This window comes from Phyllobates terribilis, unplaced genomic scaffold (assembly GCF_046119375.1).
Source record: "Phyllobates terribilis strain yellow unplaced genomic scaffold, ASM4611937v1 Scaffold_1__5_contigs__length_1240528914, whole genome shotgun sequence".
NCBI lineage: Eukaryota > Metazoa > Chordata > Amphibia > Anura > Dendrobatidae > Phyllobates > Phyllobates terribilis.
In genome coordinates this window covers 1,069,095,710-1,069,112,180 of record NW_027362761.1, presented here as the reverse complement: position 1 = coordinate 1,069,112,180, position 16,471 = coordinate 1,069,095,710, and the positions used below count along the sequence as shown (strand labels likewise).

The following is a 16,471-nucleotide window of genomic DNA, read 5'->3' as shown; positions in this document are numbered from 1 at the left end:
AATCATGTCCATAGCGTCTATCAGAAATAAACTGGTGTATGTACCGTAGGGATTTTCCCATCTCAGTAATAGCATATTAGGGCTGATTTAGTGCTGCCATTCCTTGACAGCTTTTCTAGCTCAGCGGTATATAAGACAGCACTGCAACACTTTTATTCGCAATATCGTGGGGACTGTCAGTCTGATTCTCACCAATCAAAATTATGGCATACCCAAGTGATACTGTCACCTCTTTTTGGGGAACATGCATGGAGAAAATGCCCCTATTAACTATCAGGCTGGCTCTATCATTTACTTTACAACCCACCATAGGAAAAGAAAGACTTTTAGGGAACACTTGTTTTTAATTGCAGTTGTTTTTATAAAACTCTTCATTTGGTGCTTATTGGAAAATTTTTGCTTTTTTTGGAGCGCTTCAAGTGATGGGACCTTGAGAGGACAATGGTGAATCATTCATTAATATAATATCAAAAAATATTTTAAAGACCTAGAAGAAAGTGATGATAGGAATCCCAGCGCCACTTCATCTACCTAGACATCTTATTGTCTCTTTTAAATTAAAAAAAATAATACTCGATAGTTAAACATGTTGCCAATTAAGTAGAGAGAATACACTGGTTGAAATATCACGTATCACATATAGATGACATGTCCTAGCAATGATAAAAATAGGTGATCAATATATGAATGTAGAGGGTCTGTCACACAGCTATGACCCACACAAGAACGCAGAACAAGAATAAACTTCACTGGGTGACCAGATAGGATACCACTCCATATATTCAAAAGAATGGGGGTCCTATGTCTTCTGCGGTAGTCATACACGTGTACTACCTCTTGATTCATTGTAAGATTGAGGTTGATAGGCAAAAATAATATTTGAGTTAATAAAAGAGCTCACATATCAAATATACAGTATACGTCAGTAACAGTAATCTTTTTTTGGGGGGGGGGGGGTATTGAGTATAGTTACCATTTACTGTAAAGTACATTCCAGATTCTACACAACCCAACTCATTGCAGGCTCGACAGGAATAGAATCCTTCATCTTGCTTCCTAACGCGTTGTATGGTCAATGTTCTGTTCTGATCTTTTAAAATAATACCTGTGATGAAAAATACAATGATATGTGAGTGAACTGATGAAAAACAGTGGCATGTGATTATTTGCAATGAAAATTCCTTTGATATATAAATATATGGGCTCAAAGGACATGGAATGGAGACACATATATACAGTACTATAGAATAGATTAATGTAACAGAAATAAATGGAGATAAAGGTGGAAAATATATTTTATATTTTAAAGACAATGCAAAAGATCAATACCTGAATCTCCAACCAAAGCATCAGAATTTTTAAACCACAGAATTTGTGGCTCTGGTAATCCAGTGGCGAGACAGCGCACCTCCATAGTCTCACTGACATTGGTGGTCTGGTTCTTCAGGTCATCATGAATAATTGGATGCTTTTGGGCTGTTAAGATAATAAAATATTACTAAAAAGCAAAACTATATAACAGTATATTATTATAACTGCTTCTGAAATGTTGAATGCTGAAAAGTGAAGTGTAACAATGTGCATAGCACCATGTATCAGCATGAAAATGGTTATATGTGTTTGTATCCCACCTTCATTTATTAGCATGTTTCACTGATAAGTTGTGGCATAGGATGTTCTGACTTATGTAGTTAAATCATAATTTCTACTATAAAGTGATTTTTAAATCCTCACCATATATAAAACCTCTGCTTAATGTCAGTAAATGAAAATCGACCTGTTTGTAAACCAGTCCTGACAATGTGCACAGGTTTTCGTCTTTACACTTAGTTGTGCACATACTGTATGTGTGCAGAACATGATTAACATCGGTTTTCAACCTTTGAATGTAAAGAAGAATGCTGCAATTCACTGAAACCAGCAGAGATCTTAAAAGGTGAGAAGCTGAAAATGATTTCTTTTAGTAAGTTGTATTGCCTTGTGTTTTGGAAACCATTTTGCTTTTTGCTTTTCTTTGAACACTGGACACCTCAGTGTTGCTGCAAACTTGTGCGATCCTTCACCCCTCAGGTGCCTATGACTTTTGGAAACATGAGGTCGATGCCCCATTGGGTGCTACCCTGGCTGCTGAAGCCCTTTTAGGGGAGGTGCAGATGACCGTGTATTTTCTGATCCGAGAGAATCGGGTGAATTCCGCAAATGACACTCTGATCAAACTCTGCTCAGAGTGCGATATGATTCTCTCGAATGAGGGGAAGATGGGGAAAAAAATCTCCATTCTGTCAATCTGTGGAAATTGGACCGCACTCAGATGTGATCCCCGCGAATGCAGCAATTTTTTTCTCGGCCCCATAGACTAACATAGGTCCGAGTGCGATTCGATGTCTTGTTGGATCGCACTTGGACCAAAAATACAGCCGTGCGCACGAGGCCTTAATAGAACTAATTGTCTCCATAGTTCAACAACCACCTTCAAACATGCTGTTTTTTGTGCTTTTCTCTTTAGAAAATGTAGCAACAAGCCTAATGCAAAGAGGAAATAACATTTTTGACATTTCTAAACAAAAAAATCTGTGATCTGCTATGATTATGTTTCCCATACCATGAATAGTTAATAGAGTAGTGAAACAGCCCTTCCGAAGGGTTTTCTTCTCCTGAGCTACACAGTCATAGTGACCTTGGTCATCCAGCGAGATATCATGCAGAGTCAGCTCCAAGGTTATGTATTCTCCATTGACATCCAATGTAGATTGATTCATTTTAATGAGGTTGGTGAGATTTCCACAGGTGTGCAGTGACCAGCTCCTTGCTCCTGGAGACTTCCGCTTGCACCACGTTAAGCTTCCATAGGTGAACTTATCAGCGATACATTTTAAAGTCACATTGACATGCTCAGTGAGTCTGCCTCTAGGGTGCATGCTGACATCAAGGCCCCCTAAAATCACAATGAGGTATATTATTATGGTTTTGTCTCTTAATTTGTGCAGTAAAACATGGAATTGCCAACCACTGGTAATCTTCCATGGCCATGTGAGTGTAGAAAGCATCTAGTACCTGAGTAGTCATAAATTGTTCTTTCCAAACTTAAAGGGCTTTTCCAGTAAAAACAAGTTATTACCTATCCACGGGATTTCAATATCCATAGACTATTCATAGCATAGGTTATAACTTCTTAATTACTGGGGGTCTGACTGCTGAGACCCATACTGATCTGCTGAACGGGGGACTTTTTACACAATATAATGGAGTGGCAGTGCGCTTGTGTAACCAGCGCTTTATTCATTTCTATTGTGTTGCTGAGTGCTGCAATCAAATGTAGCAGAGGTCTGGCATTCAACCTTTGGCACCATTTTTTAACAGTGATAAAAGTTCCTTGACGGGAATTAAAGTTCTTGATCAGCCGATTGGTGAGGTTTCATCGATGGGACACTAATCGATCAGCAACAGCAAGTGATTACCAATACTTTGGATAGATGATAAAGTGTTTTTACTGGACAACCCATTTAACCACCAGGATTTTTAAAGCAGCTACTATAACTATAACTAGACTTAGATAAAAAAAAAAATACAAAATGAGCAAATTATTTAAACCCGTATCTAAGTTAAAAAAAGAAACTTCAATGTAAAAGTGTATTAAACTTACGTGTCACATGGAAAGGAATAATGTGTTCATCTCTCCCAGCCTGGTTAGTGGCGGTGCACTTGTAGACAGCAGACACATGAGCTAATGAAATAAGCAGCTTGCTTATAGTCTAAAGTAAAAAAAAACAACAAAAGAATATTTACCATGTGGTACTAAGAGGGCTTAAAGAAGCATTGCCAGAAAAAAATATTCTATTAGTAATATGTAGGTAATGTAATATAGGAAGAAGTTAACACAGCAAGGCATTGCACATTGGCACAAAGCTCCAAATATAGAGCCGTAAATAACCACATAACCTCCGAGCCATGTCTTCATAAGTATGAAGAAACATTGTCACTTTAACAATAGTTTCAAAAATCTCTCTGAGATTACCTTATGAAGAAATAGAAAGCTGTGTGTGATTTCAGTGATGAGCAGAATTTTAATTTTTGAATTTAAGTTTAAATTCAAAAATGTAAAAAATATCTGTGTGCGCCAAAATTCTGAATTTTTTTTTTACTTTTTATTAACCGAATATTGACCACATATAATTCCCTTTTAGTTAATGTTACAGTCGATTTCATGTAGATGAAAAATGTAATCTCACCTTTAGTTTTCCTTCAATGACGTCAGTACGAATATCTGGTGTCTCAATTACATTCCCTTCATACTGGTCAGTAATATCTCTCCACTTGGAACAACTATAGGGATTTTTCCCTGCATGATAAAGTCTAGAAGGAAGGAAACATAACTACATGTTAATAAAATCTATGCCAATCTCCAGAAATAAAATGACCCTTTAAACAATGGGCTGAATTCAAGTTCTATGGAGACTGAGAAGATCAATGATTGGTAAATAAATACAATTGTCCGGGTGAAAAGGTGAATTCTCTAGATCTTTTCCAAAATTAGCTCTAATATTGAGGTGGTAGGAAGCAAGGGAGGGGAATAAGAAGGAAAGAAAACATTGAGGTGGGAGGAAGCGAGGGAGGGACATAAGAAGAAAAAACAAGTTCATTCATAAATTCATAATTTCAAGTTTATGTGGATGTGAGGAAGCAGCATGGTCACAAAACCAAGGCATCGGCTTAGTGTTGTTCTATGGGATAATAGGAAGCACTAGGGCTCCAGAGGAAGAAGTCAAAGGAAGTTATCTGGACAACAACAACAGGAAAGGGGAATACTCCAGTCTCTCGTGCAGGAAGCTAAAAGCTGTGCAGAGGTCTGATAAGGGAAACCATGTGGTCCCAGCACAGGATCCCTGGCTATCACCCTGTACATCAATCAGCACATTTCCTCTTGGATGGCCTTTCACATAGATAGTCTTTAAAAAAAACTTGCTGTACACTTAATTTTTCCCAAGAACTACTGTATAGAAGACACGATAAGACATTCGACTACAGAGATCCACAGACTTACAGTGCTGCTCACCATTATTGGCACCCCTTCATTTTTTCATAGACTGTACAATATCTTCAGAAATAAATGGAAATGTACCAAAGTTATATCCTTAAGATTTTTTAATTAGTGGTCCAAAGTAATACAACAATAAAACATTGTTTTTCAACTTCCATGTTGCAATTTCAAAGAAGAAACAGAAAAAACAGCAAGTGCAGCAATAAAGGCACCCCTAATTGATACTTGACTGCACACCCTTTGCCATTGATGACAGCCTCCAAACGTTTCTTGTAGCCATCTATAAGCTTCTTGCACTTCTCAGCTGGAATTTTCTCCCACTCTTCCTTTGCAGTTTGTTCAAGCTATGGAATGTTTGCAGGGTTCTTTTTCTCAATGGCAGATTTCAGCTCACCTCAAAGATTTTCAATGGGATTGAGGTCAGGACTCATTGCTGGCCGTTTTAAAACAGTCCCTTTTTTCTTTTTCAACCATTCCTGTGTACTTTTGGATGTGTGCTTTGGGTCATTGTCTTGCTGGAGGACCCATGATCTTCGACTCAAACCAAGTTTTCTTACACTGGGTAGGACATTTCGCTCTAAAATCTTTTGATAATTCTCTGATTTCATGATTCCTGTGATATGGTCAGGGCCTCCAGTACCAGACGCAGCAAAGCAACCCCACAGTATTATGGATCCTCCACCATGCTTAACTGTTGGTAAGGTGTTCTTTTCCTTATAAGCTTCATTGCACCATCTGTAAACAAACTGTTGCTTTGCATTGCCAAAAAGCTCTATTTTTGTTTCAACTGTCCACAGAACATTTTCCAAGAAGGATTGTGGTTTGTCAAGGTACTCTTTGGCAAAGATCAGTCGTTCCTTTTTATGTCTTTTCTTCAGCAATAATTTCTTTCTTGACCTTCACCCATAAAGCTCTGCTTGGTTTAGTGTGCAGAGTATAGTACTTGTTGAAACCATGACCCTAGACTGTTCCAGGTTGGCCTTCAGGTGTTTCGATGTTTGACCATCAATCAAAAATTTTTTTCACTAATCGCACCAACCTTTGAAGACATCTCTTGTCAATTTTCCTCTTTCCCCTACGTTCAGGGAGGTTCTTGACCAAACATTGCACAATGTTGAAACTGGGATACCAAGGTTTTTGGAGATGGCCTTATACCCTTTGGAAGTCTTGTGTTTGCTAATAATAGCAGTTCTGATGTCCTCAAACAGCTCTTTTGTCTTCACTATTGTGAAAAAGGAACATGCCTTACCATGTGGTTTTTAAAACAGTGAAGTCATCATTCATTGGCTAATTCATGTCTCATGGGCACCGACAATTAATCACAGGTGAATCTATTTTGTGATTTACCACAGGCGAGTCAATATGTGTTTCCATACTAAATTAATATAAAATGTGCCAATACCAGTTACATAGCAAGATTTAGGTTTCTCTATTTTTTCATCCCACTGTTTTTGGTTTTAAATTATTATTTATCATTTGCTCTTTTGCATTTAACACGAGTGCTCTATACAAAAACACAGTTTCACTTGATTCATTTTTTTCAGGAGATATTCCACATTATGTACTTAAACTTCATGGCTGGCAATAACGATGAGCAGGACTTTAATTAAGTGCCAATACAAAGTGGTCTGCAGAGTTGGTACTAAGAGTCATCGTAGACTTAGAGAGTCTTAGATAAGAAAGAATGACACAGGAAAAAGACATCTGGTGAACCAATATACTGTGTCATCGTCTGGCCATTACAAATATAATTCCCACTAGGACTTTACTGATAGACAAGAGGCCAAACAGAAATTCACTCATTAGGTATGTTATAACGGTTTCCCAAATTAAACAATTAAGAAGGCCAACGAAAATTTCGATTTGATGAACATGTATTTTCCTTTCATTCATAGGGTGGAAAAGGAAGGCTGCCAGGAGTCTCTAGTATTAACATTCAGAAAAAAAACAAAAAAATGTAATGTACAGAGAAATTCTAACTTTTCACTCCAATTTTAGATGCCATATAAGTGACTGGCAGCTCCATAGACATCACATTATAATTAAGTATCAAATGTATACCACCAACCTTAAAGGCAATAAAATTTAAAGATATGGGTGCTTACTTCTACAAATAGTGTCACAACTGTCCATGGATGCACTGTAATTCAGTTTGATTAAATTGAATGGAGCTGAACTGTAATACCCCTTACAACCTGTGGATAGGTGTGGCACTATTTTTGTGTAAGAGGTGCAGCCTACAGAAAAAAAAAGAACATATCCCATCTAGTATATGGGGTAACAATTATATTCTCTGGAGCACAAGTCTAATTAATGTAAAAGTACTCACTGTGGTAGGTAGGTGCACTCTTCTTCCAGCTGCCATGACCACTGAATGCTCTGAGGGGTTGGTATTCCATATGCGGTACATGTGAGAGAGAAAGCTTTGCCATACTTGTATGATTCCAGGGTGGAGGACACAGCTTTTTCCCCTATTTGGGGAGGAACTGCAGAAAAGAATAGGCACAACTTCATTGTCAACTCCTTGATATGGCTAACAACATATGTACTTCAGACAATGCAAAACAACTGAAACTCACCATATACAAAGACTTGAAAGGTGTGTGTCTCAGAATCCCTTGTTTTTGGGTTAGTGAGAATAACGGTATAATTCGCAATGTCATCTTCATCACAGTGATTGATTGACAGAAAATATTGGTACCTATGACGCATCACATTTCCATTCTTTTTCCTTTAAAAAAAAATCATTCACAGTTACACCCGAAGGTTTATTAAAGAAAACACCATGAGAAACCATTTTACAATGGATTTACCATGTCACTTCAGGATCGGGATACGCCGTAAATTTTACTGGTATGGTGATGTGGTTTCCAGTCTTACAGACAAAGATTTTTTCCATTTCTTCATCCATAATTATAAATGGCTTTTCTGTGAATAGAAATAGGATACCAATTACATTTATGTTCAGATTTTCTTTCAGCATTAATATATTCACAACGCAAAACTGTAATCAGTCACTTATTTATTAATTTCTATCGCTTATGTAGCATCAACCTATTCCACCACCGTACAGGGATTATCATCCTTCTCACAGCAAAATCTCAGATACACATATACTAAAGGTACTTTATTACTAAGCATATTAACCTATATTTAATTTGGAGAATGAGAGAAAAATAGAGAACCCAGTGGAAACCTGGTAATTCGGTGGCTACTGGTGAGGGACCTGACTTAAAGAGAACCTGTCATCAGCATTTTATTCCCCAAACTAAAGACATGTATTTAAAGGGGATTTAATGCTGAGTAAATCCTTACCTTGCTTGTAGAAATCAGTTTTGCTGTTTTAGAAAAATCCATAGCTGAAATTGTATGCTAATGAGTCTCAAGTGCAGTGGGCGGGGACTGCATTTACAGCTCTCCTGCAACTCTTCCTTTTCCCCACCCACTGCCTGCCTCCTGCCTTTGAGTGAAAGGTTACTGAAACATGAGTGACCTGTCAGTCAGAGACAGGTGGCAGGTAGTGGGTGGGGACAGGGTTGGACTGGCCCACCAGAGAACCGGAGAATCCTCTTGTGGGCCCTGGCTTCTCCTTCAGGAGAGTTCATGGTGCAAACCTTGCAGCTGCTATGGGGCTCTTGAGTGGGGGATAAAGGTGGGCCCTCAGAATCAAATCCTCTGGTGGGCCCAATGTTCTTTCAGTCTGACACTGGGTGAGGAATAGGGAAGAGTTGCAGGAGAGCAGTAAGGTCAGTCCCCACCAGCTGCACTTGAGACTCATTAGCATACAATTTCAACTATGGATTTCTTTAACATAGCAAAACTAGTTTCTGCAAGCAAGGTAAGGATTTAATCAGCATTAAAGTGACTTTATATACTGTGCATGCCATTAGATTGGAGAATAAAATCCTGATGACAGATTCCCTATAAAGAGTAACTATCATTTACAAAAAAAAAAAAGTGTTATATTTTATAGAGACTGCTATATGATGCTATGTCGAAGTCTTGAGACCCCCCACGATCAGTCCAAACACTGATCGGAAGTGTGCAGCTCTAGCGTGAGCCGCATAGGCTCAATAGTAAATCTATAGGTCCTTACACCTCTCTCAGCAAAGAGTGGATTTCGAACATATAGACATACTATTAAGTATGGAGCATAATCACTGCTCTGAGCGCTCAGCTCATGCAGGATGAATGGTTTTCTGACCGATCGTGGGGGTATCAGCAGCACATAGGCCATAAAATACATATTTTTTGGGTAAATGAGAGGTACCTTTCAATACAAATCTCTACTTACCATATACAATGACCTTGGTGGTGTTAGTCTTACTCATGCCTCCAGTGTCTGCTGTGCAGCTATAATACCCTTCATCTTCCAAAGTTACCTCTTCTATAATCAGCGATCCCGTGTAGTTCAGAACACTGGTTAACTGATCTCTGGATAATTTTTCAATTGCTCTGTTATCCTAACGTCACAAAAAAAACAAATGTATTATTAGTATAAAATCTGAGTAATCACATTCACATCACATAAAGAACAGATTTCGCTCTTGGTAACTGAAACATTTGTTACCACTTCTTTCACTGTTCATGTAATTGAGATTGTAAAAATTGAAGTACAGCAATAATTATAGTGCTTTTTACTCTAATTAACATTCATATTTAATTTTACAGGGTATCTACATATTGGTAGATTGTTTTTGGATCTATCATGTCGCCAGAGTGTGCTATACACTATTCTTTTCCTGTAAGATACACTTTTATCCCTAAACCTGATCCATGCTCTGTTTATTACAGCTCAGAATCTCTGCACTCACTGCAAAGCTTATGAGGCAAGAAAGTCATCGGATCTTTCACTGAAGGGTCATCTTACACACAGAGAAGCCAGAAGAACATGTAAAGTTCGCCAAGGATCAGAACCCTCTACTAGTTTGCTAGAAGCAAAAACATGAATGTGGGTTGTCGGACAGGGTGTTCCTGAATGTGGGGGCTTCCAATTTGGGAGCCAAAATTGTTAATTAAAGAAACAGAGTATAGAAGGGTAAAACTGTGGAATAATATCTGATACAGATCACATAATTATAAATACTGCTTTTACTCCAGTACACCCAATGGGGTGAAAATTAATCTGAAATAATAGAAACTCTTTAAACATGCAACAAAAAAAGACAAATTACCCTCTTTGAAGGAAAGCCCCATTTAAATTGAACTCTGACATTGAATTGCGTGTGTGCACTGCATGATAGTGCCAGCTTCTCTCCAACAGCCAATAGGACCTGAGGGTGGGGGGTCATTGAAAGACTGAAGATTCTAAATTCTAAAAGAATGGGAAAAAACACAATAAGACACTACTTATCATTTACAAGGAAGAGTAATTCTGTGGGATTTCACCATCTAAGGCCACGTTCACACGTTCAGTATTTGGTCAGTGATTTACATCAGTATTTGTAAGCCAAAATCAGGAGTGGGTGATAAATACAGAAGTGGTGACGTGTTTCTATTATACTTTTCCTCTGATTGTTCCACTCCTGGTTTTGGCTTAGAAATACTGATGTAAAATACTGACCAAATACTCAACATGTGCACGTGGCCTTGCATGACTACACAACGATCATGATTATATACGGCTATTTCGGATCATTCATATTATATCACATTATAATAGATTATTATTACTAGAGAAGTAATATCTGACGCTTACCCACAACGACAATAATGAAGTTGGAGGATTTGTATGTTTGTCCATTCAAAATAGTTTCACAGAAGACCATATCGTAAAACCTCAGCAGTCCACTCGAAATGATGATGCCCTTTTTATAGTTCCAATGTATACTGTGCCCATTTGGAGCAAATGCGTTTTCAGCATACTTCTACAGGAAAATATGTACATTTAAATCAGTTAATTTACAAAAAGTAACTTATTTGAGAGTCGAGCAATAAGATTCGCAAGGTCCTGCAGAGACGTTGGCAGTTTGTGGCTGTTGAACCAGAGCATTGTGAACCTCCTCTTACCTGCCAGCATCTCCAGCGCCTCTTCTGATTAGTAGGAATGGTGCGACGTCATGCGAGCGTCACGCCACAACATAATACTGTCAAGGGTCTAATAATCAGAAGACATGCTGGCTGGAAGAAGTAGGTTCGCAATGCTCTGGTTCGGTAGTCATCAACTAACAATATGGATGCTGCAGCAAGGTACTGTAAATGTTTTTTTTTAACTCTAGTGACTATGTTTTCTTAAAAGAAATCTTAAAGGAAATCTCTCAGAAGGATAAACCCCCCCCTAAGCCATCTATATAAGCATTTAAGTCATAAAAAGTTGAACAAAATGATACCTTGATATCTGCTGACCAATGTCTTATTACAGAAAAATCCACATTTTCCTTAAGATGTAAATGAGCTATTAAGATCTATGGGCTGGACATAGATCTCCCTGAGAATCTGCCCCAGAACTTATTTTACATAGAAGGCATTGCCAGAGTGAGACATGTAATGACTGACAGTCTGTTCTCCTGATCTACATGTCTCACACTGGGAACACCTCCTTTCATTTAAAATAAGCTTTGGTGGTAGATTCCCAAGGAGATCTATGTCCAAACAATAGATCTTAAGAGCTCATTTATATATTAAGAAATATGTAAACTTCTCCCCTATAGACGGCGTAGGGGGGGGGTGATCATATTGAGAGATTCACTTTAAAGAAAAAAATATTAAATTCATGCAAGAATATCATGTGTGTGACCCAATTGATAAGAAGGCCATAAACAAGCAGATTATTCAACGCAATTAATAGTGAGGTGTAGGATTGGCTCTAAGTTTATACTGGCCCTTAAATGACAGATTAACAATGACTGTGTGCTTCACACATATAAATATACAGACATTATGGGTATGTTCACACCCTGCAGATGCCTTGGAAAAATTCCAGCTTGCAGATATCCACATGGAACTGCGAATTTTACAGAATGCCAGTCTTACTTGCAGATTTTATTTTTCCGTTCAGTTGAAATGGGTAAAATCTGAGACAGATGGGGTCTATTATCTGTTTGATATTCAGAGCAAATTCTAAAATCTGCGTGTTATTATAATGTGTCACGGCATCTCACATCATTAATATAATGAAGAGACAGAAAAAGAAAACTGGTACAATATTCAAAATCAAGGGTCCATGGAAAACGTTCTAAAATCGGAGAATTCCTTACTGTGCGCAAGGTTACGTTGAGATCCTCTCTGGAAGCAATGCATGGGATTACCACAGTCTGATTTCCTGCAGAATCGCCACCAGGAATACGCACAACAATAGGGGTGTCACCAGCTGATGACGCAAATGGAGAGCTCTGATCTAAAGATGAAATGAATGTTGGAAATAAAGGCATCACACTCATCAAAAGGCAGCAATATAACCCAGTGATGGTCACAGGGTTCAGTTGTAAATGCTAAATATTTATTATGTAAGCCATTACCATCATGACAGATAATTACTTCACTAAAACTTTATTAAAAGACTTTTTGAAAAGTTAATAGTCAATTTTATTCAGCAAGAACTCAGCTTGGATATATCTACTACAATCACTACTTTCAGGGGCATATATAGAGAGGATGTCATTCTTTTACAATGCCAGTTCAGGATCACCCCACCAACCCCCCCCCACGTCTCCTTTGATCCCAGGACAGGAAGTTGTCATTTTTCTGCCACCACTTTCCAACCTCTGACGGGAAAAAGCGATGTCTAAAGTTGTTTCCACTCCTTTTTTTTTCCCTATAATTGGTTATGGTTATATGATGATTGGGTGAGCATGGTGTATGGTAAAGTGCAATAATAAATCTCACTCAACTGTACATTAAATGGAGACATAGTAAGGAAGACAAACGTTTTTAAGGTTTATTCGTAGGTGGTCATTTCTAGATTGGTGGAGGTCCGACCACTGAGAACCCCGTAGAGCATCCTTGGCAGCCACTCCATTCATTCTCCATGAAACTGCTGTAAAAAGCCCAACACAGCGCTTTGGCATTCCCATGGAGAATGAATGGATTGATGGTCAAGCATGCACATTGCTTCTCCATGCTAGTGGTGATAAAAGTAGGGGTTTCAGCAGTCGGACCTCCACCAATCTAGAAATGATCACCGATCCAGAGCAGTGGAAGAGTATGTCCCTTTGGATAAGTGATAACTTCTTCTAATCTGAATACCCATTTAAAGTCCATCTACTATGACAAAAGAAGAAGTCGCCCTTCGAACTCACAATCCTTTATTCATCAAATGCTATATTTAATCACAAAGTGGAACTGTAGTGCTACTTCTCTTGCCATTTTGTGGTTCTTTGGTTCAAACCATTGGCAGCTGTGCTCTTTTTAAACTATATTAGTAACATGTATGCACTTACCAACAATGGACACGTGAACACTGGAGGCACTATTGCTGCCTTCATAGTAGCACTTGTATGTTCCTGTGTCATTTACAGTGAACTGGGGTACAACAATTGTCTGGCAATAGATACTTTCATTGCACACAAAGAGTAACAGGCGGTTATCAACAGGACCGGGTAATGACCAAACCACTGGTTGCTCCCCACTGAAAAATAAAGAAGTTATAGTTAGATAAAATCTCCTCCTTCAAATTATACAATTCCAGATATCGATAAGGACATGATGTGTAATGCTGAAATATGTAATGTCTAGCACCATGTGTATATATATTGGGGGGGGGGTTATGATGTATAACGGACTGAGTCATTTCCACTTCCACAGGGCATTGTCCAAGTACGCAGGGAAAACTAGTATAACAAATCCAATGCTTTTTGGTAAAATCTTGGATAACTATTTTCAGCAAATCTCAACTTTAAACAATGTCCTCTATTAAGACATGTTCAACTGAAAAATCCCTAGATTGGGACCCCCTAAATTAGGGAATGTTAAGAGCTCAGTACCACTCAAGGAGTCCACTGATGCCCTGTAGTTTCCCCTTCAATAACACCCGAGTGCTGGTGCTGCCAGCAGTAAGATCATCCATAATTAGCAGCTAGGCAAATATATTAGGTAAAAATCTGCTGATTTCAATCATTTCAAACATCCATTGTTCAAAAATTTCTAAAACTCAGCATTGGAATTTTTCAGCTGTAGATTAATTTATCTAAGTCTCACAAAGTAGGAATAAAAATTATCAAGCTGTAACGTCTCAGGACAGAGTGTAAAAACTAGTTTGTGTAGTAACATACAGATAAACACATCTTTTATGTCAGTTTCTTGAACAGACTGTATCATACCTGCAAGTAATATTTAGTGAATGGTTTGAAGCTATGGAGAGATTGGCATTCTTATAACTTAATATGGGGGTATCTGGAAAGAAAAAACAACAACAATGTAATGTAATATAAAATTATATAAGGTAATACACTATAAAATAATAGTACTAGTAATAAAAAAAAAAACTAATTTCATAGATCATTCTGTAGAAAATAATTTATTTGTATCTATCATAACAGGAAGACGGTGCAGATGGCCCAGAGGTAAAACGCTAGCAAATCAATTCATAACCTTGGGTGGAGTTCCTGTTTTTCTGCCAGGCCAATTCCAAGGTCTTTATAAAAGGATTTGTGACATTAAAATGCGGGAGCCCTCATCTGATGATCTCACTCCCTCACCATCAGTCCTAAAATGCTATAATAAATCTTCTGCCCACTGTTTGGAAACTTATGATGCCAAAAAACACTAATTAATCTAGTGTTAATGAGATATCACATTATGTTCTCTGTCTCCATGCATTGTTCCACTATGCACTTCCTCTGTTCCACCATAAAAAGTTACTAGTGAACAACTTGTACATTTGAAGTGCAATATCCCATAAAGTTGCCTAATATTCCGGTAAGAGGTGCGGTAATAACGGCACAATGCATGAGACATCATTAATCATCACCAAAATTACATACACAGGTAGTCCTATATATTCCTATATATTCATATAAATAACAGTGGTCTGCAAGTTGTCAAATTACAGCAATTCTGTAAGCGATAGGTAGAGTTGTAGTTATTGGATGCTGGGTGTTGTAGTTTCACAACTAGTCACATGTTGCAGACCACTGATTAAGAGTATTCTTTTCAGCGACTGTATATTTTCACCATAACTTAATGATGCAGAGTAAGAAAGTCCTATAGACAATTTAAAATTGTAACTGAAAAAATTTTAATAAATAAAATGTAGCCATAAAAGAGAGAAATTATGCAATTTTGCATTTAAAATGTCACATATACCTGCACCAGATGCATAAACACCTCCATATATCTCTTCATGATTTTAGAGGCATATAGAGGTATTACATGTAATATCAAACATGCTGAGAAAACGCTTTTTGGGACCTGTTATTTTGGACATAACATCCATAAAAGTTTTTGCATAATTTTCAAATATACAGAAGTTTTGGAACTTTTCCATACAATGAGGCTTTTTTACACACACACAGCTTCGCACCACTTTTATTAGACTATATTAAATTAAATTGTATTAAACTATAATTGAATAATTTTTGCTGTAACTTAAATAACAGATGCATGCGCCTTATCTCATAGTACACAGTCATACATTTAATTTATTACATGTATTCACATAGTGTAAAATATGACATATCTGTGTAATGAACAGACATTCTCTGACACCTCAGGAATTCCAACACAATAGCAAAAACTGATCTCAGGAGAACAACAAAGTAACAAAGTAAAGTAATAATAAACATCCCAGGACTGCAAAGTGGGATCACTTACCTGAAGCTGAAAGAACTGCCACCATGCAGCAGTTTATTAGGACAATCAGCATCACTTTACTCCTCATCTTCTCCTTCTTTGGGTCAATGATATCCCAAGTGAGAAGTTTGGAAGGAATCAGAGATCTGCTGTCAGACACATGGACAGTTCTGTAGTGCAAGATCCCACAATGGCTGGAAGGAGGTGTATAGTCTAATCCTAGGCTGCACTCAGGGCTCAGGATGCTCATATGCAGATCTAGCAGCATGCACAAAGACAGCCTCCACTCCACTGACAGCAGAGCACTGGCAGCTCCTGCGCCTCTACTCCTAAACCACGCCCCCTACTCAACCACGCCCTCTTTCATTCATAAGATTGGCAGGCTGACAAATTAGTTCTTCCCATTAGCACAGATGTGTTTTCTGCTGTTTTAACTTTTACAACAATTCCAGTAATATTCACACACAGATATATACATATGGAGAGACCGATAGACAAAGAAACAGAAAAATATTTCCATTCAGGATCCCAGGACAGCTGGGTACCAGTTCTACGGAAGAGGACAACGCAAGGATTTTATGTATTGATCAAATATTATATAATATATGTTATCATTCATATCAATTTAATTTAAATAAAATCCCTTCCTTTTTGCAATATATATTGCAAAACACAAGATCATTTTTCTTGGGTTGGTTTTTAAGT

At 37.8% G+C, this 16,471-nt stretch overlaps 1 protein-coding gene across 2 annotated transcripts in view; it reads right to left on the bottom strand.

Annotated features, from left to right (window-relative positions):
• Window positions 1–16,057, bottom strand: part of KDR (kinase insert domain receptor) — a 31,595-nt gene extending 15,538 nt beyond the window's left edge. For both annotated transcript variants that reach the window (XM_073645481.1, XM_073645483.1), the window contains exons 1-15: window positions 15,788–16,057; window positions 14,296–14,368; window positions 13,417–13,604; window positions 12,235–12,374; window positions 10,737–10,905; window positions 10,213–10,352; window positions 9,333–9,501; window positions 7,852–7,966; window positions 7,618–7,769; window positions 7,368–7,524; window positions 4,230–4,353; window positions 3,644–3,752; window positions 2,603–2,935; window positions 1,330–1,476; window positions 974–1,105 (exon numbers count right to left, since the gene is read on the bottom strand). In XM_073645481.1, the coding sequence (XP_073501582.1) occupies window positions 974–1,105; window positions 1,330–1,476; window positions 2,603–2,935; window positions 3,644–3,752; window positions 4,230–4,353; window positions 7,368–7,524; window positions 7,618–7,769; window positions 7,852–7,966; window positions 9,333–9,501; window positions 10,213–10,352; window positions 10,737–10,905; window positions 12,235–12,374; window positions 13,417–13,604; window positions 14,296–14,368; window positions 15,788–16,034 (2,395 nt within the window). In that variant the 5' untranslated portion in view covers window positions 16,035–16,057. The remainder of the gene's footprint in view (window positions 1–973; window positions 1,106–1,329; window positions 1,477–2,602; window positions 2,936–3,643; window positions 3,753–4,229; window positions 4,354–7,367; window positions 7,525–7,617; window positions 7,770–7,851; window positions 7,967–9,332; window positions 9,502–10,212; window positions 10,353–10,736; window positions 10,906–12,234; window positions 12,375–13,416; window positions 13,605–14,295; window positions 14,369–15,787) is intronic.
• Window positions 16,058–16,471: the final 414 nt, after the last annotated feature.